Source organism: Xiphophorus hellerii, chromosome 14 (genome assembly GCF_003331165.1).
Source record: "Xiphophorus hellerii strain 12219 chromosome 14, Xiphophorus_hellerii-4.1, whole genome shotgun sequence".
Taxonomy (NCBI): Eukaryota; Metazoa; Chordata; class Actinopteri; order Cyprinodontiformes; family Poeciliidae; genus Xiphophorus; species Xiphophorus hellerii.
This window is the reverse complement of record NC_045685.1, coordinates 6,901,579-6,923,744: the sequence shown is the minus strand read 5'-3', so window position 1 is coordinate 6,923,744 and position 22,166 is coordinate 6,901,579. Positions and strand designations below refer to the sequence as shown.

The window sequence follows — 22,166 nt, the reverse complement described above, 5'->3', positions numbered from 1 at the left end:
TTTACAATAACTTACTGGCAGCTAAATTCAACAGTATTTTACCTTTTTTTTTTTTTACAGTAAATATACTCTATTTACCTTAACAGTTGTCTACTGTCAAAATAAAATATGACACATTTACAGGAAAATACTGGCATCTGTAGCTGCCAGTATCTTACAGGATTATTTCTTAGTGTACTTGTTTGTTTTGTTTCTAGGTCAGGTCTTCAAAAATCCCAACTAAGAAAGAAACTGCTACAGCAAACCACAAGCAGTACCAACGAAATGACTCCTTGTGCTCCGATTTAACTCAGTAACATACTTCAAGAAGCCAATATGTTAAATATAGTTAGATAAGTAATGAGGATCTTCTTTATACACCTACTTAAAAACGGTCTACTCAGTACAGGAGAAGAACAGATTTCTGGTTTGTCAACAGAATATGAATTCAGTTTTTGTATCCACTGCTACTGCGTCCAAGCAAAGCTGACCTTTTCGATCTGCACCTGGATGTCTGCAGGGGCCCTTAGCAGACTCCAATGGGTGGTTACCGAAAATGAAGTCACGCAGGTCTTGCAGTTGAGACTAGGACATGTGATAAGGCATATGACAAATGTCTGCATAACTTAATGAGATAAAGCAATGAGGTAGGGTGAATATCAATTCCTTCTCAAAGATATAAAGTCTCCTATGGAAACCTTCTCATCACCATGTCAGTATTTCAAACCGTTTCAGCAAAGTCCGAGTTTCAAAACCTATAAAAAATTTAAACATATTCTGTTCTTTCCTTTTGCACCAAGCAGAACATAAAAGGTTGATATTTCAATTTTGGATCACCGAAGACGTACCTGACTTCTTCTTCTTCTTCCAGCAGCGTGGGTGCAATGAGGGGCTTCAGCTGGAGCACAAAGGCTTTGTCTGCAAGTCGGGTATTCAAAGCCTGACAGCGAGTCTAATTATAGCAGGGCTATAGAGAACACACTGCAAAAAAAGTAAAAAAATCTCCACCTGTTAATGGGCACTCAAAGTTATTGTAACGTTGGTTTTTTTTTTAGTTAGTTGGGCTTTTTTTTTTTTTTTTGTTACCAAAACCTGTTTGTTAAAGGACAATGTAGAACATTAGCCACAATCAAGCAAGTATTTGTTTTTGCTTCAGTGTAGGTGAAATACGCAATTCTTGGTTTCCTGTAACACCTACACCTGTAGCACATTGTTGAAATCTTAAATATTAGCTCGTTTTTGAATAGAAGTCGACCAGTGAGTTTTTGGCATCATTGGGATGGCATTTGGCTGGTGTTCCTGAAATCGATTCTTGCTTGGACAAAAAAGGAATAGAGTCGTAGGGTAGGGGGCCCTGATCCTATTTTTACTATGGTCAGTGACAACGCACAGGAGGATCTTCCTGTTTTTTATTGATGTAGAAAACACTACAAGCCCATGTATTGTCAACAGTTCTGGAAAATAAAAATAAATAAAGTTGAGTTACGGTTTAACTTCCTATACAGACTCATTTTAAAAAGTGTTAAGTCTGAATTTCAAACTAGTTTTCAAAATTAAAAGTAAAGAACATCTCCAACAAAATACAATTGTTTTGAAAATTGTATTTGGAAAACAAAATAGATCTAAATTTGGGATTTTGTGGTGTAGCTTTGTTTTTTGTGGCATTTGTACGTTGTAAAACAGCTCAGTTAAATGTAAAATTGCAGATAAAACAAATTTTGGGAAAAAAAAGTCAATCGATTTCACATTGGGTAGCAACATAAGCAAGTCGTATTGATCTTTCAAAGCCACCATGGCTACTTAGCACCCGCTTGTTCTCCCTGTTCACTCCAATAACTTTACCGCTATAAACCAGTGGCTCACGCTCCCATAGTTTTGTGTCTAAGACTCACATTTCCAAACAAAATCTTCCAGAAACTAGAGGTGGAAAATTGGAAATCATTTGTGGCTCAACAAAAGCCAATATAAAATTGCATTTGCATATGTGTGACTGTGCGCGCGCATACCTTTCCATGTGCATGTGTCTGGGTGTTTTTTGAACACCCACACACCCTCATAGAATGGAATGAGTGTGACTATGTATGCGTGTGCGTGTGTGTGTGTGTGTGTCTGAGGGGGAGGAAAGTGCATGAAGTAAATGGGAGGGATGTAACCTGCCTCACCAAGGTATAAATTACAAGAGTTTTGCGGTGTGTTGATCTGGGATGTATGTTTGATCTGGGGACAGATCAAGCAGCTCTTTCATCAGCTACAGAACTACTTGTGAGTATAAGATTTTTTCTCTTTATTTCCTTCTTTCAACTTTTTATTTGACATTAGACCGAATAACTCTTTTTCAGAGTCAACAATTGGTACATGGATTAATATTTGTTCTTTGCTTCTCATTTGGGAGAGACTTCAGATTTCATAATGTCTTAAACTGGAAGAATTTTTGCATGTGAAATTGTATTTGCCAGAATTTGTCATATTGTTATTACCAAGTATGATGCGAGTGAAACATCACGTTGCTAGGGGAGTTCACACCAAAATATATCATGAAGCATATACAAATTTCACTTATTTTGTGCACTTAGTCAATGTACAGTCAGAAAATGAAAACTACGTGCAATATGGACTCTTCATAGACAATGTCAAAAAGATTTAAAACTAAAGAAAATATCAATATCTGTTCCATATTGTTTATTTTGTGGCATTACAAAATTCTATGTACATTCTCAGAAAATCAGCAAAATTTGCAGCGAACCTTTAAGGTTTTTTTTTACTCTCTCGTTAATCATTTTGGTCAGAAAGTCTAGCATGCTGATAAAAATAAATAAAAAAGTTAATTTGTTAATTTAGTGAATTCTAGTCAAATTACTATCACTCCACAGGAAGCACAAAGACGCACTGATGGGGCAGTTTGTGTCCAAACGTAACGTACAGACCCAGGGTGTGCAATTCTCCACCAATGAGGAGGGACCTCCCAGGTACTCCTCACACCACTTTAACGGCAGCACCGTAAATGGAGGCAATGGGCTCCGAATCCCTCCCACCATCGTCGTCTCCGATGAGTCCAGGTTGGTGCCGTCATTAAGAGTTTTCTCACCATCTGACATAAAATCCAACTGGACTTTTATTGGTTGAGGTCTGGCGGGAATATCGATGTTTTTACTAAATACCAGAGTAATTTGTGACAATGATATTATAATTATTCTCTTCAAAGTCAGCGGGCAATACAGTCCATCAATCCCAGAATAAAAGCAAAATACCTTCTAAAGTAGATATCAGCCTGATGCTCTAACCCAGCCCAAAATTAGGGCCGGGTTGGGCTGAAATGATATGCTTGATGGTGAGTTTGGGTCAGAATCGGGCTTTGATAGTGTTAAGAATGAGAATGCCCAATATAAAGCTGTCTTAATCTACAGTTTATAGTTTACAGGAGCAGGTAGTTTACAATGTTGAAAAAAAAAAAAATCGTGAATGTTTAACAGACTGTAACAAGCGCAGAGCTTTGCACCAATAGTGCATATTTAGCCTTGCCCTGCGCCGCTCCCATCAGTCACGCATCCTAGAAGATTTGCTCTTCACTCACCCTGCGCTTTCAACAAGCAGCAAAAATGGAGCTGGGAGATATCAAACAAAAGCTACAGTTTGATAGACGTGCTTCTGCGTCTTGTCATGCAGTACAGCAGAGCGTCGCGGCTCCAGGGCAGAGCTGCGCAGGTCCTCCGTCTACAGCACCATGGACCTGGTGCCCCAGCTGGAGCATTACGCCAACTCTTTGCCACGCCAGATGATAAAGAGCAGGCCGTCTCTTGAAACCCTGCGCAAGACGCCTGAGGTACGTTTGTCCTTTAGTTCATGCCTTTTGGCTAATTTTTAGTCATGTGTTTTTCTGCTATGTGCTATGTGGAGCTGAAGTTTCCAAGCTTCCACCTCACAAAGCAGCCCTCTATGTGACTCCCCCACTCAGCTCCTTCAGACTAGCCAGAGGCAATTAGCAAACACTTGATCACTTAAGCTCATTATAGGAGCTACAACTCAGTGCAACGCTGGTAAAAATGCCGTTAAAGGTTTAATAGAGGAGCCATGTTCTGATGACTTACTGAAGGCAGATTGTTGGAAAGAGAAGAACTTTCTTCAAGAGACAGAGGACAAATTTTAAGGTGTTAAATTTCTTTTAAGTCACATTTGATACACAAAGCATTTTTATAACAACTGAAGGTAACATTTTGTGCTATAAAATAATTTGATGTTCCTGTTAAACACCTAACATTGCCCCTTTAAACAAATTATTTGACCGTTTAAGGCCGTCAGATGGTTTAGTTTCACCAGTTCTTTCCGTTGCATTAAAGGTTGTGGAGATCGGAATGGACGGAGTGTCCGCCTCCAACTCAGGCAGCCTGCCGGGACCAGATATGGAAAACGAAGAGTCTGAAGGTCCTAAGGGCAAAGCTCCAGTTAGATTTGGCTGGATAATCGGGGTCATGGTGAGATTTTGTTTTTCATACTGAATTTAATGCGGGTAAACGAAATGTTAAGCATGCAACATTCATTAAAAAAAAAAAAAATCACATTTCTGAATTGGCAGCTAAATTATCAGCACACTCACCTGGTCACTGTACAAATGTCCCACGGCTCTTTTCATTGGTCTTTGGTAACAGGTCCGCTGCATGCTGAATATTTGGGGGGTTATCTTGTTCTTGCGTCTGTCATGGATCACGTCTCAGGCGGGCATTGGTGAGTCAGACACTTTGGGTTTTTGGAACTAAGTTTATTTGATGTTCTAGCATGCACCACACTGAATTTCTTTCTTCTTATCTTGAGAATATATTGACTTTTATTGTTTTTTCTTTTTTTTTAATTTATTTTACCACTGATATTACTGGAACTCTCCATGTTATCACAGGTAAATGAATCTGGACGTTTCTCCAAAATCTTTCATTGTTCTATTTGAAAATGTAAGAGTTAAAACAAATGTAGGGCAGAAAACCCAAAGACAATGTGGTAAAATGGTGTTTTTTAAAACTGTGAATGAATTGTGTTTGTAATGATTTGGATACTTGATTTGACGTATACGTCTTGGAAAGGAAAGAAAGAAAAGAGAAAAATAACAAAACAGCAACAGATTTGCTAAGTTATTTTCTGAACATGTTCAAGAAGAAAATAAAATACAGAAATGAGTTATAATTATGACTAATAAATATATATTTTCCTCTCCTGACAGTGTTGACGTGTGTAATTATCGGGATGTCTGTGGTGGTGACCTCTGTGACTGCGCTGTCCATCTCTGCTATTGCCACCAATGGGAGGGTGAAATCAGGTGAGTCCATCCAAAGTAATAAAATGTAAAAATTTATTTGCATTATTGTAAATTAAAAATGATGGGAAATATGTAGTTTAGGTCATCAGTACAAACAAATTATACATCACTTTATTGCCTGACATTAGTGGACACTTGAAATTTTTGTACTCGGCAGAGAAACATGATGGGAACAATGACATGATACACAAAATTTATCTGTGTAAATAGAGAAAACAAAGACACTTTGATTAATTAATTAAATTTGTTCTACGATAAAGCAATGGAAAACAAAAATGCTTAAGAATTGCCTTGCAAAGATCCTTACTCTGTTTTATTCTGACAACCTGCTTTTACTATTAATGAAAGATAAGACAAAGACAAAAATACTCATTTTCGTGTGTAAGTTGATATAAATTGGCAATGGCTGCGTTTCCACTGACCTGAAATTTGAGCAAATTCCGAAAATAAATTTCCCAATGTAAACACTAATTCAAAAAAACAACACTTTTTACATAAAGAAATTCTTTGCACTGTGCTGAGGCGTATGTTGTTTAACGACTTATCGCGTGACCAAACCTATTCATGTGATTTTAACTATTTCTTATTTAATAGAAACATTCAACATTAGTGGAATAACAAAGTTTTGCTCACATTTGTTGTGGGATTTAGAAATTAGTGCAGGAGGTGCATTTAAAAATCTGACAGTAGTTCCATTTGTCCTACAAGGTGCCCTTTTTTTCCACTTGAGCCCCCGACCCCAAAACATCTGTTCACGCCACTGGTGCTTAGACACAGCCAGAGCTATGATAGAATGGCCTGAATCAAACATGTCCATGTGTTAGTATGGCATTGTCAAGTGATGTTCAAAAGTAGAATCCATGGCTAGACATTCTGATAAAACATGGACAAGACAGATCTTTCTAACCATAAAAATATCTAATCTTTAACTTTCTTCTCAGTTCACAGTTCTACACTATTTTGTGTGTTTCAATCACAAAATAAAACACATTAAAAACTGACAAGAACAAAGTGTAAAAACAAAAAAACCCCCAAAAAACTAAGTTGATAGGATATGAACAATTTTGAGAGGCAAAGCGAATCTTATAGTTGTAATCTGTGTTTTATTATTTGAGTATTCTTTTGTTAGCTTTTCATAAAAATAGTCCTTTTTGTGTGCGTGTGTGTGAAACATTTTGCAGGCGGTGCGTATTTCATGATCTCCCGTACGCTGGGTCCTGAAATTGGAGGACCGATTGGAATGGTGTTCTCCTTTGCAAACGCGTTGGCCTGTGCGCTGAACACTGTTGGTTTTGCAGAAGTGGTTCGTGATTTGATGCATGTAGGTGGATCTGTTTCATCTCATCTTATCTTGTTTTATTCAAAGAGAGGAAAGAAAAAAATCATACTTATAAGTTTAGTGAGTATGTTTTAAGGTGATTTTAGTGTATGGCAAAAAAATGTCTGTGAAGTTTTTCATGCATATATTTTGTAAAAATGATTTAAACACACATACAAGTAAGTATTTCCATAAATGTTTCCATCATATTACGCCTTTCATATTAAAACCCAATGTGTTGCATAGCTCTTTTGAGGATTATGTCACTCATTTTAGGAATTTGGTGTCGTCATGGTGGATTCAGTATATGACGTTCGCATTGTGGGCGTAATCACAGTCACGATTCTTCTTATGATTTCTCTGGCTGGAATGGAGTGGGAGTCCAAGGTGAGCCTATCCATGAGAAATTTTGTGCTAAAAAGCAACACTGTTTTGCTTAGTTCATGAAATGGTCTTTGACTTAATCATTGTTTTTAAATAACTTGTTTTGTGTTGCTTTCAGGCCCAGATTTTGTTCTTCTTAGTGCTTTTGGTGTCCTTCGCAAACTACTTTGTTGGCACCGTAATCCCTCCAAACGTTGATAAGCAGGCTATCGGCATCTTCGGATACCGAGGTAAAGAACTCTTCTCTGGGCGTGCCATGGTGGCGTAGTGGTTACCGCGACCCATATTTGGAGGCCTTGAGTCCTCGACGCGGCCGTCGCGGGTTCGACTCCCGGACCCGACGATATTTGCCGCATGTCTTCCCCCCTCTCCTTCCCAGTTTCCTGTCAGCCTACTGTCGTATAAGGGACACTAGAGCCCACAAAAAAAGACCCCCTGGAGGGGTAAAAAAACCCAAAAAACTCTTCTCTTTCCCACCAAACACTTCATTCGACGACGCAATTGGAAACGCAGCTGCTGACTCTTTGTTAACGCTCTCTACAGGCGATATTTTTGTCGAGAACCTCTCATCAGACTGGCGAGGTCCTCAAGGCAGTTTTTTCCAGATGTTCGCCATTTTCTTTCCTGCTGCCATTGGCATTATGTCCGGGGCCAACATCTCTGGAGATCTAAAGGTTTGAATCTCATTAAGGATGAAAAAAAGACATTGAGCAACAAGGAGCAAGGTGATGATCATCTTTCTGTTCACAGGACCCTACAATAGCTATCCCAAAGGGTACATTGATGGCTATTTTTTGGACAACAATCAGCTACCTGGGGATAACAGTAACTGTCGGTGGGTTACTTTTATCACATTCCTACCTTTGCCTTGTCTAATTATTGATTGGCTCAGTATAACTTTGAGCTTGCTGAAGTTAGTGTTTGCCAATACTGACTGTCATTAAAATGGTTGAACAATATGAAAATGCAAGAGGTAATTTTCCGGTTTAGCGCCCATGTAGTAAAGAAACGGTAGTTTTCCCAAAAAAGTGATAAGAAATACCAGAAAGCTCAGCTCAGACTTGGAGTATTTATTTTTTTCCAGGGTCATGTGTAGTGCGGGACGCCTCTGGGAATAAAAGTCACATCCTGACGGGAAACAACACGGACGGTTGCGTGGGACTGGCGTGTGACTTGGGTTGGAACTTCACAGACTGTAGCCAGTCGCAGACCTGTCAATATGGACTCGCCAACAGCGTCAAGGTATCAATAAACTTATTGTTGGGGTCAGATAGTCTCGACTGTTTCACTTAAGTGTCATTTACAATCTTTGAGGGTGGCTGTACAAAATGATCTGTTGATTTTACTCAAATATTCCAACCAGGTTCTGGGGCAAGTCTCCGGTTTCTACTACCTCATCACTGCAGGTGTCTTTGCTGCCAGTTTATCTTCCGCCCTGGGTTTTCTTGTCTCTGCACCCAAAATCTTTCAGGTGAGACAACATCCTGCTATAAAAGTATTGAATTATAACACTAAATTATGAGGGGCCATTTAAGACAAAAACTATGTTTAGTCTCTCACACACACTACTAAAGAGTCATACACACACACAAAATACTAAAATTGCGCATAGACACTATTAAAATATCACACACGCATACAATTTTTCTCTCACACTCATACATGAAAGACTAAGACTGCATATATAAACTAATAAAATATTGCACATGCATGTATTGATTTTTCTTTCTCGTACACACAAGACTAAAATTGCACATATACACTTCTAAAATATCACACACAAAGCATACAGACATACTATTCTGAATAATAGGACAAAAATGTTGTGTGTGTGGGTGTGTGTGTGAACTAACACTAGGCTGAATGAATGAATGGGGATGAGATTCGTAATTGTCTGAGAGACTCATTTTTTGAATGTGTGAGAGTTGTCACGGAAGAGGCGGGGCATAATTTGGAGATCAGATTGCGTTGATACCACAGTGAAGTTAGCTTCAACTTGGATATTGGTGCTCCATGGAGGAAGCGCCGTTTAGCTCAAGGTTGATCTGATTTATGAACGCCAATTTCGGCCAGCCGTTCTCTACCGCTCCCTTCTCAAGGTCTCGGAGGTTCACTTAGGGCTCTAACGCTGCGTACTCCGGCTCTAACTATTTTAATAGTGTATATGCGCAATTTTAGTATTTTGTGTGTGTGTATGAGTCTTTAGTAGTGTGTGAGAGACAAAACCTAGTTTTTGTCCTAAACGGGATCTTATACTAAATTGTGTGTAATCATTGGAAAAAAAATTATTTCCTCTCTTTGTTTTCCAGTGTCTGTGCAAGGACCAAATATACCCGTACATCATTTTCTTTGCAAAAGGTTATGGGAAAAACAACGAGCCACTTCGAGCTTATATTCTCTGCTACCTTATTGCTATAGCCTTCATCCTTATTGGTGTGTGAGATGTGATATTTTTGCAAATGATTATTCATATTTTACACAGGTTAACGGCGTACATTTACATTTTCTCTTTTTGCCCCCCATGTGGCAATACAGCGGAGCTTAACACCATCGCTCCCCTCATCTCAAATTTCTTCCTTTGCTCCTATTGCCTGATTAACTTCAGTTGTTTTCATGCATCCATCACTAATTCCCCTGGTAAGTCACTTACCTTTTTAAAAAAAATTTAAATTAATCTGTTTGCAGTTAATATCATAGTCTAAAATTTGTTATTAAATAATTGCTGTTGCTAATGTCTGAAATTAGCCCTACCTTGACATAGTAGGGCAAATAACAGATACCCATAATGTATAGGTTAAGGATAATTCCACGTTCCAAGAGCCAGCTTCCGCAACCGAGGATCGGACCGCCAGGGTCCCCTCCCTCGGCCGCTACCCATCACACAATGCACCCGACCCCTTTGGCCCCTCTTACGGGTGTTGGGCCCATGGGAGGGGGGACCCATGTTTCCTTCTTGGGCTAAGCCCGGCCGGGCTCCATGGGAAAAAGCCCGGCCACCAGACGCTCGCCGTCGTGCCCCCCCTCCAGGCCTGGCTCCAGAGTGGAGCCCCGGTGACCCGCGTCCGGGCGAGGGAATGCCAAGTCCAATGTATTTAATCATCATTGGGGTCTTCAGGCTGCGCTTTGTCTGGTCCCTCGCATAGGACCTGTCTGCCTTGGGTGACCCTACCAGGGGCATAAAGCCCAAGACAGCAAAGCTGCTAGGATCATTGGGGCACTCAAACCCCTCCACCACGATAAGGTGGCAGCCCAAGGGGAGGTCAACATATTTTAACTCAAGTAAATGTAAAAAGTAGCTGTCTAAGAAATTACTCACATAAGAGTAAAAAAGTATTTCACAAAAAGTCTACTCAAGAACTGGGTGACTAAAAAATTACATAATAAGATCGACCAAAATATAAAGTTAAGTGGAAATGTTGGTATCTTAAAGACAAAAATAACGAGAATTCATATAAGTAACAAAAAATAAAGCCAGGCAAAAGAAATTAGTTCCAAATCAGTTTCTTTCAATAGAAAACTTATAAAACTTTAACAAAAACTGCAGGTGTGTGTGTCTGATTAAATTAGTTTGTTTTTCATGCAGCGGGAAGAAAATCCAGAAATTTTAATCAAGTAAGACTAGAAATACTTCATAATAAGTCAAGTAAAAGTTAGCATAGTAAAAATACTCCTAAAAGTACTTTTTAAAAAAAAGTTACTCAAGTGAAAGTAACTAGTTACTACCCAACTCTGCAAGTAAGTACCTAAAGTTCTGCCTCTTTATACTCCGGATGATTCAGCTGGTTTAGCATCTCAGTTCACATAGCAGATTGGACAAACATGATCAACAACCCTTCTCAGACAGAAATATCTAAAAAGTATCAAAATATCAAAAAGGTCTAAAATGATGAGATGGTTATTTTAGACAAACTTTTAGTCCCACATTTAAGGCAGATAACACGGAAAAACACGTCTTATTTGTCGACTCTTTCAGGCTGGAGACCGTCCTTCCACTACTACAGCAAATGGACGGCTCTGTTTGGAGCGGTCATATGTGTGGTGCTGATGTTCCTGCTCACCTGGTGGGCCGCTCTAGTCACCTGGTGCATCATCATCTTCCTCTTCGGATACGTCAACTACAACAAACCGAGTGGGTGCAGCTCGTTGAACCTGAGCTCAGTTCAGCTGAGTGACGTTGAATTGGAAGCGAGCAGAAAACGTTTTGCTGCATTTGCTCTTGCTAAGCCACCGTTTCCTTTTCCACAGAGGTAAACTGGGGTTCGTCGATCCAGGCAGGCACATACAACATCGCTTTGTCTTCCTCTGTCTCTCTGACCGGAGTGGAGGATCATGTGAAGAATTTCAGGTGAGTAGATTGTCGATTTTCAATATATTTTCATTAACCCAATAATGATCCTTCCTTTGTTCATTCATTTTTAAAAATGTTCTTACTCATCCAATTCCTGGATATTTTTGCTTATTTTAATTGTACGCGGTTCTTTAAAAGTCCTGTGAGTAAATATATTTGCCCATTTATCCATAACAACTGGACTTTTCAATATCTAGCAAGTTATTTTCGCAATTTACCGTCGATTAAAAGAGCACCCCTCAGATTAATTTCACTCGATGCTATACTAGAGATAGGGTAAAGTGTGGCGGAATTACAGTAAATGTGACTGGTTCGTTGACAACACGTTCTGTCTGAAGGGTTTAACCAATGAACCACTTTTAAATTAGATCTTTTTGCATTGCCTGGCACATGGCAAAACTCATTTAAACCAAATTTTGTCAATTCGTATAGCAAAAAAGCTAAACAGGGAATCTGTTAATGGAACAAAATCATCTAGTTTTAATAGAAAACCGTTTTAAATGTTTGAAATTCAGGCAACATGGAACATTTTTCAAGTTATTTTGCTTTTTTTCCTGATGTGAAAAACAGCTTAAGTTTATTCTCAGCAACAACAACGAGACATTAGTTTTTTGTGTGTGTTTTCTTTTTTGGGGCGGGAACCTTAATGTATAGAGTTTAATAAATGGGTGCAACATGTCTGCTTTTTAGTAGAAATCCCATTTTATATGATATTAACATAAAAACTAAAGGAGTGGCTATAAAAAAAGACAAAAACTTTCTATAAGAAGATGGTCAAATGGCCCAATAAAGTCCACACTTTATTAAATCCCCTCTTAACTCTTTGGACTTGAAACGTAAAGAAATTAAATTGATTTGAAACTTTTGCCCGGCATTCTGTCCAAAGCATTTACCAATTCCCATTTTTTTGCTTCTCCTGTCTTGTTCCAGGCCTCAGTGTCTCGTCCTGACTGGTCCTCCAAACCAGCGGCCCGCACTGGTGGACTTTGTCTGCACCTTCACGAAGCACATCTGCCTCATGATCTGTGGCGATATTATACTGGTAGCAGCTTTTGGTCATATATGCTAAGAATCCCCTTTAAAAAAATGAGCATTAAGCTACACTTTATCAACACTGCAATTGTTGAGCTGTATTTCTGGTTGCCGCTCAGTCCCATTTTCCTTCACTGAATCTTCCTATCAATTCATTTCATTTTTTGCCCTTTCTAGGAGCAGGACAGGATGACGCGGCCTGAGGACACCACAGACTGCCTGGTTAAGTGGCTGAACAAGAGGAAGGTGCGGTCGTTCTACACTCCTCTCACGGCTGACAACTTAAGGGCTGGAGCTAAGCAGCTGCTACAGGTAAGAAACATGATTTATTTTATTCATTTCCCAATATGTTTACTGAAGGAATCCAAGAATACCAAAGATAAACATCGGAGTAACTACTAATTCAAACTTAATAGGACTCTGGAAGGGTGAAAAACCTACAAATCTCTGTTTATTTTGGAGTGTGTGTTGCAGTGAGTGTAGGAGATATCCAGAAATAAAATGAAGTGCTATAACAATATTTAATCAAAATCTCATCATATTAACTGTTCATCTTCAATCTTTTCAAGGCATCCGGTCTGGGTAAACTGAAACCCAACACTCTGGTTCTGGGCTTCAAGACGAACTGGAGGGACAGCGCTCCGGAAAGCATCGAGGATTACATCAACATCATTCAGTAAGATTGGGATTTTTTTTTCCAACTGGGTCAAAATATGTCATTTCTGAACTAACAGCAGCTGCGATATGAATGGTAAAAACGGGCTGAGGTATGCGATTTAAAAGAGAATTTCAGATTTTCTAATTATGTTTTTTTTTATAGTGATACGTTTGACTCCAACTACGGTTTGTGCATCTTGAGGATGATGGATGGACTAGATATCTCTGATGATTTAGAATTTGAAGGTTTTTTGTTTTTTTTACTCAACAACATTTTACTTTTGGACTTTAACACATAAAGTGTTAATTAAACTAACATGGATCTGACCATGTCGTTTGAACCCCACAGTCAACCAGGGCTTTGAGGCCGATGAAAATGTGGACAATCCGGACCAGCAAACCAACGAGGAGGAAACGGGTGAGGTGGCACGTTAGCCAAATTATAAAATTCTGTTGCTCTGAACTTTATACTGGAATAAACATGGTGGCAAAATGAAACGAAATGCAAAGTAACACAAGAAACAACTGTGAAGATGATTACAAGTCATTGTATTCGGAGAACATTTTCCGCCTCTTTTGTTTACGGTAAAGAAATCATAGCTCTTGCTGCCATAGCATGTTTTTCTGTTCCACTTTTACTTAAACTAAAAGTTACTCCACTTGCAAGTTACTGACTTTTGTGTAAACACATACCACAGCTAGGTACCATAAATATTGACTCTCGTACTCTCTGTTTCAATATTTGTTGCGTGTTAAAAATCAAAATGTCTTCATGATTCTTAACTTCTCTTCACAAAGTTGCGACTCGAGTTGCGGATTCACGGCAAAGGTCAAAGTTTTTCAGGCATTTGCAGTAAACCAATAACACAACCATTAACTTTGTTCACAAACATGGATTTCAAGGATTTTTATCTGACTTTAACACTACGTTAAGTGAATTCAGGTTCCGTTTTGGTAGTTTTTGCGATGTTTCTCGGGATTCACGACATATCAGTACAAACATCGTTATCGGTTGATATCTGTCCTATTTTAACGTATCGGTACCTGCCAAATAAAATGGACTGATTTTAACGGCCAATATTTATTTCTGTCTTGCTGCTGCTTGTTTCTGGAGGGGAAGTGGAATGTAGCGTTTGTATGGTCATGTGATACCGATGCAGCGCGGGGTTTTGCCATTTTTAGTAGCTGTGTTTCCATTACAAATGTGCGCAAAACATTGTTGATATTCTGCTAATATCAAAAAAAAAACAAAAAAACGCAGTTTCACAGATCAGGTGTTTCCATAAATTAAGAAACACAAAATCGTACATCAATAAATTTGCTCACACGATAAGCCATTAAAAAAAACATGTTAATACCTGTAGGATTGTTTTTCTTTCCTCTAAAGCTTTTCCTCGTCTTGCAGCTGATGACATGTCTGACGAAGGCAGCAGCGATCAGATGAACACCGTGTTTCAAAACAACCAGGGAAAGAAAACCATTGACGTCTACTGGATAGCAGACGATGGAGGTAAGTAATACGGGCGAACGTCGGATTTAAAAATAATTTATTCTTAGATATTTAGATAAAGATTTATACACAATATCTATATCTCTTTGCTATAACCCCTTATAGTCCATACATACATAGTCTTGTACATCTGTAAATAAATATTTATATCTCGTAGAGCACTTCTGGATAGATGCAAGCTACATCTCGTTGCTTGTACTTGTGACAGTGCAATGACAACAAAGTTGAATTCTATTCTATTCTAAAGACAAAAGAGAGTTAGTTTCTTTTTACTCGCGAGAAAAACATGAAACGGCTGCAAACATTTCCAGGCGTGATCAGGCTAATAAGAATAGTAGCAGTGGGGGTCTTTCAAAGGCAAAAACATCTAACCAAAAAGATCTAGAAAGTCTGACTTACATTTGCCAAAAAATGCATATTGAAGATATTTGGGGAATTATGTGCACTGATTGAACAAAAATGTTACTTTTTGTAAGGTGTCACATCACAACACAGCATTTCAGAAAAAGAAAAACATATCCACTAAAAAGCATAGTGATGCTGGGAGAGTGCTTTTCAAACCTTCCTACAGTTGGACCAAGACTGTGCAGTTGTTTAAAAAATTTAACATGCATTTCATTTTTGTAATTAAAAATTAAAAGAAGAATGATTTTTTTTAATTATTCTTATTACCTAATGAGTTTTCAGATTCTTGTGATATAGAAATCTTTGTAGATGTTAAAGGAACAGAATGTAATTTTGAATAAAAAATATTGATTGTATGAATACCTCTGCCTCCAAGTGAAGCTGTGAGACGTGCCTTAAACATAAGGGTTTACTTGTAAAAATTGTAGTTTTTATGACCAAATACTTATATTTTTTTAGTAATAATCTGTTACTGTGCTAATCACTTTATCTTAAAACCAGGTTTTAAGAAAAATGTGTTCCCGTCACTTCTATCCAGATCAGCGGTACAAACTGCCACCATTTATAATCACTTTGTCTGTTTTAAGGTCTGACTCTACTGGTGCCCTACCTGATCACCAGGAGGAAATGCTGGCGCCGATGCAAGGTCCGAGTTTTCACCGTGGGCGACGAACAAAACATGGAGAAGGGTCGCGATGAGTAGGTTTTTCAAAAAAGATTTAGACTCCGAAGAGAAAAGAAATGTTTTGCTATTTATCCCTTTGTTGAAATCAAGTTGTTTGAGCACTTCTATACACAGTTTCATTGATTAGAGTGGATTAGAGTGGAATGCTGTGTAATGTAGTGAATATGATGTTATCTTGTATATTTTAGGATGATAGCTCTGCTGAAGAGGTTTCGTTTGGACATTAGTGATGTTATAGTCATGACAGACGTTGAGAAACACCCTCATCCAAAGAGGTAAGAAAAATTCAATGATATATCTATTTTTTATGTTTATGAAACCCAAAAAGTGTAATGTACTTTTAATAAATAATCTACAGAATTGGTACTTTAACTGTTGGTTTAAAATGTTGAGAAAATCCATTTGTCTCAGATACCAACATAACGGTGTTCCAATAAGACTCACTCACTTTCACAGGTTTCCATCTGTATGTGTTCACTTTCAGGCAGTGTGTTTGTTCTTCACAGGAAAATTGACCTCTGCTTTCTCGTTTCAGCTTGAGCAGGTTTGTGGACAGTGTCGCCCCCTTCAGGCTGCATGATGAGCAGCAGGAAGGCGTCTCTGTGCAGGAGCTGAGACAAAGCACTCCCTGGAAGATATCTGACAAACAATTTGAGGCCTTTAAGCTGAAGGTGAGCGTTTTTAGCAAATATTTGAGGCAAAAATATGTCGTAGTACAATAAAAAATAACTAATGTTTTGTTTACCTTTTACAGTCTGAGAGTAAGGTGAGGCTGAATGAAATCATTCGGAAGAATTCGAAACACACCGCTCTTGTTCTAGTGTGAGTGCAGATTATAAACACCTGAAAATGTTTGGATGAAGAAAGCATTTACAGCGAACTGATGGAATTGTATATTTAACGACTCATTTATTTGTGTATCTAACTCGCAGGAGCCTTCCAGTTCCTCAAAGCGATTGCCCCAGCGCTTTGTATATGGCCTGGCTGGACACTCTGACGTGTGGCCTTCACTGCCCCGCCGTGTTGATACGAGGAAACCAACAGAACGTCCTCACATTCTACTGCCAGTAAAACTAGCGAGGCACCGATCCACTTTCTTTCGCTTCCGATAACCAAACACAAGGCGCTCACCATGACTGTTCTCACCCTCTCTCCCACTGCATGAAGCCAGGCAGCACAATGCTGTAATGTCTACCATCATGGCAGACATTACAGCTGCCACTTTGAACGAACACAATCAAAGAGCAATGCGCATGCTCTGCGTGCTCTTTCGTTCTTGTGTTTTATTTATTTGGTAATTAAATATCAATGTAAATAATTAAATAAAATAATGATAGCTACTGCAGTGTATGCAGAGCATTACAAGAACAAAGAACGGCTCTCAGGGAGACTCCAGTCCTATCTTGTTAGTAAAGAGAAGTTCAGAAGATTCAGATTGTTTGTGAATGTCACAATGCAATAATGTATATTGCAGACTTTTGGACACAGTGTTGTCCCATATATGCGACACATTAGTAGACACCTCCACACAATAATTCAGCACAGTGAGTGACTTTTTTTCATCACAAATGCTTATGTGTATCTTACAGCTAGCTTTGCTAACATTACGTCAACGGAGTTTACCTTTCTTTGAGCTTCTTTTCTAAGTGACGAAAAAAGTTAGACGTAGTCCCCGCCGCCTGTGAAAGCGAAGCGCTGCTGATTTAGCTGTCGCCATCGGATTTCTTCTGATTTATGCAGCGCAATTCTATTACTGACGATTAGACAGACATCGTCTGCCGCTCAAAGAAAACCACTGCGCATGTCTCGGAGTGCCACGTGCGAGTGAAAGGTGGGGAGGGGGGTAACAGAATCACGTAATTGGTAAGTCACGTTATTGCTTGGACTTTAATCGGTGCATTTTGCATCCGGTGAAAACAAACACGTTAACAAATAAACTGGACAGTATGCTGCAAGTTTAGTGATATTTCCACAGTTGCGGTCTTGAAATAAAATCCCGAGTCCTCAGCGCCCGAGACCGAGACCAAATACGGTTGAGTCCGAGACGAGACCTTCTAAAAACGGTCTCGAGACCGGTACTACAACACTGATGTATAGATATGCAGTAACTCGATGTAGTGAATTTATTATTCTTCTTGTGGCTCTTAATTTAGATTTCAGTTCAACCAATAGTTGAGTTTCTTGGTTCTTAAAGAGGAAGAGATGAGAATCAGACTCAAATACACAAGAGTGTTTTATAGGATCCTGTTAGCCACACAATCTAGACTTAAAATGTAAAAACAAACATCCTGAAGAAGCTTGAAAAGAAGTATCAAAGAACATTAGTCCAAAAAAACCCAACATATATGCACAGAAATGGTTGGGTCATAAATTAAATTAATCAATGCCTACTCCATACAAGATTTTGCTGACAATTTTTGTCCCGATTTTAAGGAAGCTTTGATTATCTTGGTGCTCTTGAGATAAGCTTGAAATTTATTCCTGCCATCTCGTCTTGAGCCAATACTGTGTAGCCCAGTTATACCGCTCTAAAGTAGGTAAGGGCCCCTGAGTTCATTAAACCCGTTAACGTACAAATAATAACTCTAATACACTCTCGTGTTTAAACATATGTTAAGTTTCACTCATCTTAGAGTAATACTTTTGAACATATATTAAACACAATAATAAATTCACAAAAATGCTCAAAGTTTCTGCCTTTTGGTTTCACAAAACCTATGTAAGTTAATGTGGGCCCACTCTAACTTACAGTGTGTATATTTGATTGTCAATATACTAAGCTGGCAATAACTAACTAAAATATAGTCGCCCCCCCCCCTCAAAAAAAAAACCCCGTTGCAGGCCTGATGTGATGATGAAGAGTGGAATTGGTACCTTACGCCCAAGGGAAAATCTTGAACCTTCTTGGAATTTCACCTGTCCTTAGTCCCAGTTGGCAAGATGTCTTCAGCTCTTCAGTCCCTCGGTCCACAGGATTCAGGAAACAGCAGGAAAGTCCAACACAGTCACAAAACGCTCAGTGAAAGCTCATCTCTCTGCTCCAAGCTCAACTCTGGAACGCTCCCACGACGGAAATCTTAGCTACATCTTCTGTTAGCCGAGTTAGCTCACAGTACTCAATGTCGATTCACTGTGCTAATGAATGCTAATGCGTTAGCGAGCATTACGTATGACTTTCCACCTACTGTACAGTGAATTCCGGTCTGAAATTATCACAGTAGCTGCAAACAAGAGTGTAGAGTCTATATCTATTAACAGACTGTCGAGTTGAAAGCCTAAATATCTGCAAAAACACTCGTTTCTTAATAACTCCGTCACGTTTTTTCAGCGCGGTTCATCTCTTTCCTTTCTCATTTCTATATACTGAACGTTATTTCCTGTCTCTCCACTCTACTCTCCTATCACTTCCTGACCCTCAGCCAACCACGGACCAGTAAAGTTGCGTTGCTCTACCCCACTTCCTCTTACAAACATTAGCCCTTCAAAATAAAATATGATGAAGATTACTTTTCTATAAAATGGTTTTAAGTACATTTTTTCAAAATTCTTTTAACTTATTATACCATATTACTTAAAGTACCTGTAAGTAAAAATTTTTGTTAACACTTATTTATAACAATTTTAACATATTTAAGCTAACATGTTTAACACATTCTGAATTATTATTCATTCTATGAACTTAACTCAATACAAAATACCTTTTTTTTTTTTTACTGGGTTACAACTGTAGCAAGTGTTCCTTGAGAGACAGGAAGGTTATTATCATTATAAAAACTTAAATATATTGTATATTGAGGGTATTTCCCTTATATTATCTTTAAATGCCACATAATGTGAATTGATGACTTCTGGAGTAAAACGGTTTGACAAAATCAACCATTTTCTTTTTGTTTGTCAATATTTTTTATGTGAACTCTTATCGATTGAGCACATACTTTATGTTGCTGTAGCAATATGTAAATGTTCATACTGTAAGTACAGTCATGGGTTGTGTCTAACTCATATATGATATACACTTTTTGATGATGTGAAAGCTCTGTTAAGGGAACAAAAATTATTATTCAAACAATAGAAAATGTCATACAGTTAATTCAGCAGTTAATGGCTTTATGTGTTTTTCCTGTTTTTTTCTAATTGTATAACAATGTACTAGTACTTGTACATGTATATTTTGGCTGTATAATTTTTTGTAAAATATTAAATAGAGAGTTTTTGTTGTGTACACCTTTTATTACTGACTACTGAATTAAAAAGTTTAGTATCTTTATTTGTCTCGCTTGGGAGAAATTCTTTCTGGACTGGGGAAAACATAAAATATTGATCACATTATACACCCTACGACAAGAAAAATGATCAAATAAATTGTATTTTCCAAAACAAAAAAAAAATCACGAAACATTTGTCACAAAAACATTAATTATCTTCCCACAGTTATTTAAAGATATCCACCAATCCAAAACATAAATATAGATTCCAATAAAGTGAATTCTTCATTAGGCCTCCTGCGATCCGGCTCATCTAGTCGTCAACGGTCATATGCAAATATCTATGCAAATATTGGTGTATGTTTTTCAGGCAAGGTATAAGATTTAGAGCAAGTATTCATTTGGCAGAGTCCATTCAACAGAAAACAGTAAAGCCTTTGATAACACAGGGAAACATATGACTGTTTATGATGGATTTATGGCAGAAACGGCCTGGGGCGGGAAATCAAACTGCTCTAGTTGAGCTACGTTTATAAAATGAGAAAACAAAAAACATGTTTAATCAAAACAAACTAGAAATTAAGTGAACTCTGAAATGAAATGAACTCTGTGTGTCATGAGTTGTGAGTTTATTGATGGACCAAAATGCAGAGAGGAACTGGGAGCATGGAGAGTGTTAAATGTTTTGATGAAAATAGACTTACAAAGAAAACCCCCCGCAGGAGCACAGGGAGCCAGAGGAGAACAAAAACAGAAATCCAGGGAAAATAGACAGCAACAGGGGTAACATGAGGAGGAGACGGGATAAAACTGGTAACGGGGTTTAACAGGAGGAACCAGCAAGGAGTGTCAGCAGCAGAAGGGTTTCAATACTGTGAGGGTGAAAGCTGCACTGTAAAAATGTGTCTCTAATTTACAGTAAAATATCAGCAGCTGTGGCAACCAAAGAATTTTACAGTATAAATACAGTAAAATTCTGGCAGTCACAGCTGCCGTTATTTTACCTTCAATTGAAAATGGGTTTTTTTTTACAGTGTGGAACGAAAGACCTGGGCTGATTGGCTGACGGGTTGCATGTGTGAGGGGAGAAAGTGAGAGGCTGCAACATACACAACATTCATATGTTTCTTATGAATACCATAAGAAACATAATAAAACTCGAGTAACTAAGAAGATATTCGACATAAGACATAAACATAATAAACTGTAATCACTAAAAAAGGACTGAACCAAAGTAAAACAAAAACACGGCTGATCTAATCAAAGGAAAGGAACTAAAAAAACACAGAAATGAACAAAACTGAGTCAAACAACCCAAGATCCTGACACTATGCTGGTCTATTGTTGGTCTAGTGTTTGTTGTACTTTAAGTTCACTTTATGTCACTCATAGGTATTTTCTCAAGCTATACAAAAAGAACCACAGACAACGTTACTTAGTTTTCAACCAAATTCTTGCAAGAATTGAGAAGGCACAGAGGATCAGCTGCTACAAGCCGATCTCTTTGCGTTCTGCCATCCTGCTGCAGAACTTGTCTTTTTATTAGCAGAGAAAGGGAGTGAATGGAATGTGGGAGAGAGATCTTAACAAAAAATTGGGGGGCTACCCTGATAACAAGGAAGGGAAAACAGAAACTAAATTCTACACACAGACAATTAGAGGCAACTAAGGAGTATCTCAGGAATTTCTCCTAAAGAAGCACCTGTGAAAACATGCTTGAGGTCAAGGAAAGGTTAGTTATGTCTTACACACAGTCTTAACAAGTTCTTCCTCTCTGGGGTGAGAACACTAAACTTTAAAATAAAAAAAAAACAGCTAGTAATATAAAACTACTAATGTAAGAAAGACAACAAAACATAATAATTCTAACAATCACATTAGGAGTTTTCCTCTGATTATTTAAGTTTCACCAATTGAAGTCAAAAAGTGTGAATCACATGTAAATTTTTCACACAGAGTGACATAATTCAGGTATTTGTGTTCGGCCATTTTTACTGTTATGGCTGACGGCTAATAAAAAAAAACTCCCCAAAAACACAATTTTACAAAAGACAAACAGGAAGAATTTTTTAAAACAAATGTTATATTATGGCCAACGTGAATAAATGATTTTCCTTCATTTCTATTTCAATCAAGCCTGGAGGAAGACGGAGAAGAACAGAATCTAAATATCATGAGATCCAGTGCAAATATTTAACAGATAGTGATCATTTTTGAAGCGCTATAACATCTACTGGTGTTGGTCCGTAGAGTTTCATCTTCTCATCACAGCTGTCTACCAGTTCATCTTTCCCTGCTTTGACACGCTGTATGGAGATTCTGATTCTAATTTCCACCTCAA

The 22,166-nt window shown here is 38.2% G+C and overlaps 1 protein-coding gene across 1 annotated transcript; it reads left to right on the top strand.

Annotated features, from left to right (window-relative positions):
- The first annotated feature begins 1,911 nt into the window (after positions 1-1,911).
- Positions 1,912-19,842, top strand: LOC116732318 (solute carrier family 12 member 3-like). Its single transcript, XM_032582403.1, has 28 exons — positions 1,912-2,241; positions 2,850-3,035; positions 3,643-3,799; positions 4,314-4,448; positions 4,623-4,698; positions 5,186-5,281; positions 6,463-6,602; positions 6,876-6,986; positions 7,102-7,213; positions 7,527-7,657; positions 7,734-7,818; positions 8,068-8,225; positions 8,347-8,454; positions 9,293-9,416; positions 9,519-9,620; positions 10,957-11,112; positions 11,229-11,328; positions 12,262-12,373; positions 12,541-12,675; positions 12,933-13,039; positions 13,184-13,266; positions 13,370-13,438; positions 14,426-14,530; positions 15,523-15,634; positions 15,809-15,895; positions 16,156-16,291; positions 16,375-16,442; positions 16,553-19,842. Exons 2-28 carry the CDS (start codon positions 2,869-2,871, stop codon positions 16,689-16,691), a joined length of 3,111 nt encoding a protein of 1,036 aa, XP_032438294.1. The 5' UTR covers positions 1,912-2,241; positions 2,850-2,868; the 3' UTR covers positions 16,692-19,842.
- The last annotated feature ends 2,324 nt before the right edge of the window (positions 19,843-22,166 follow it).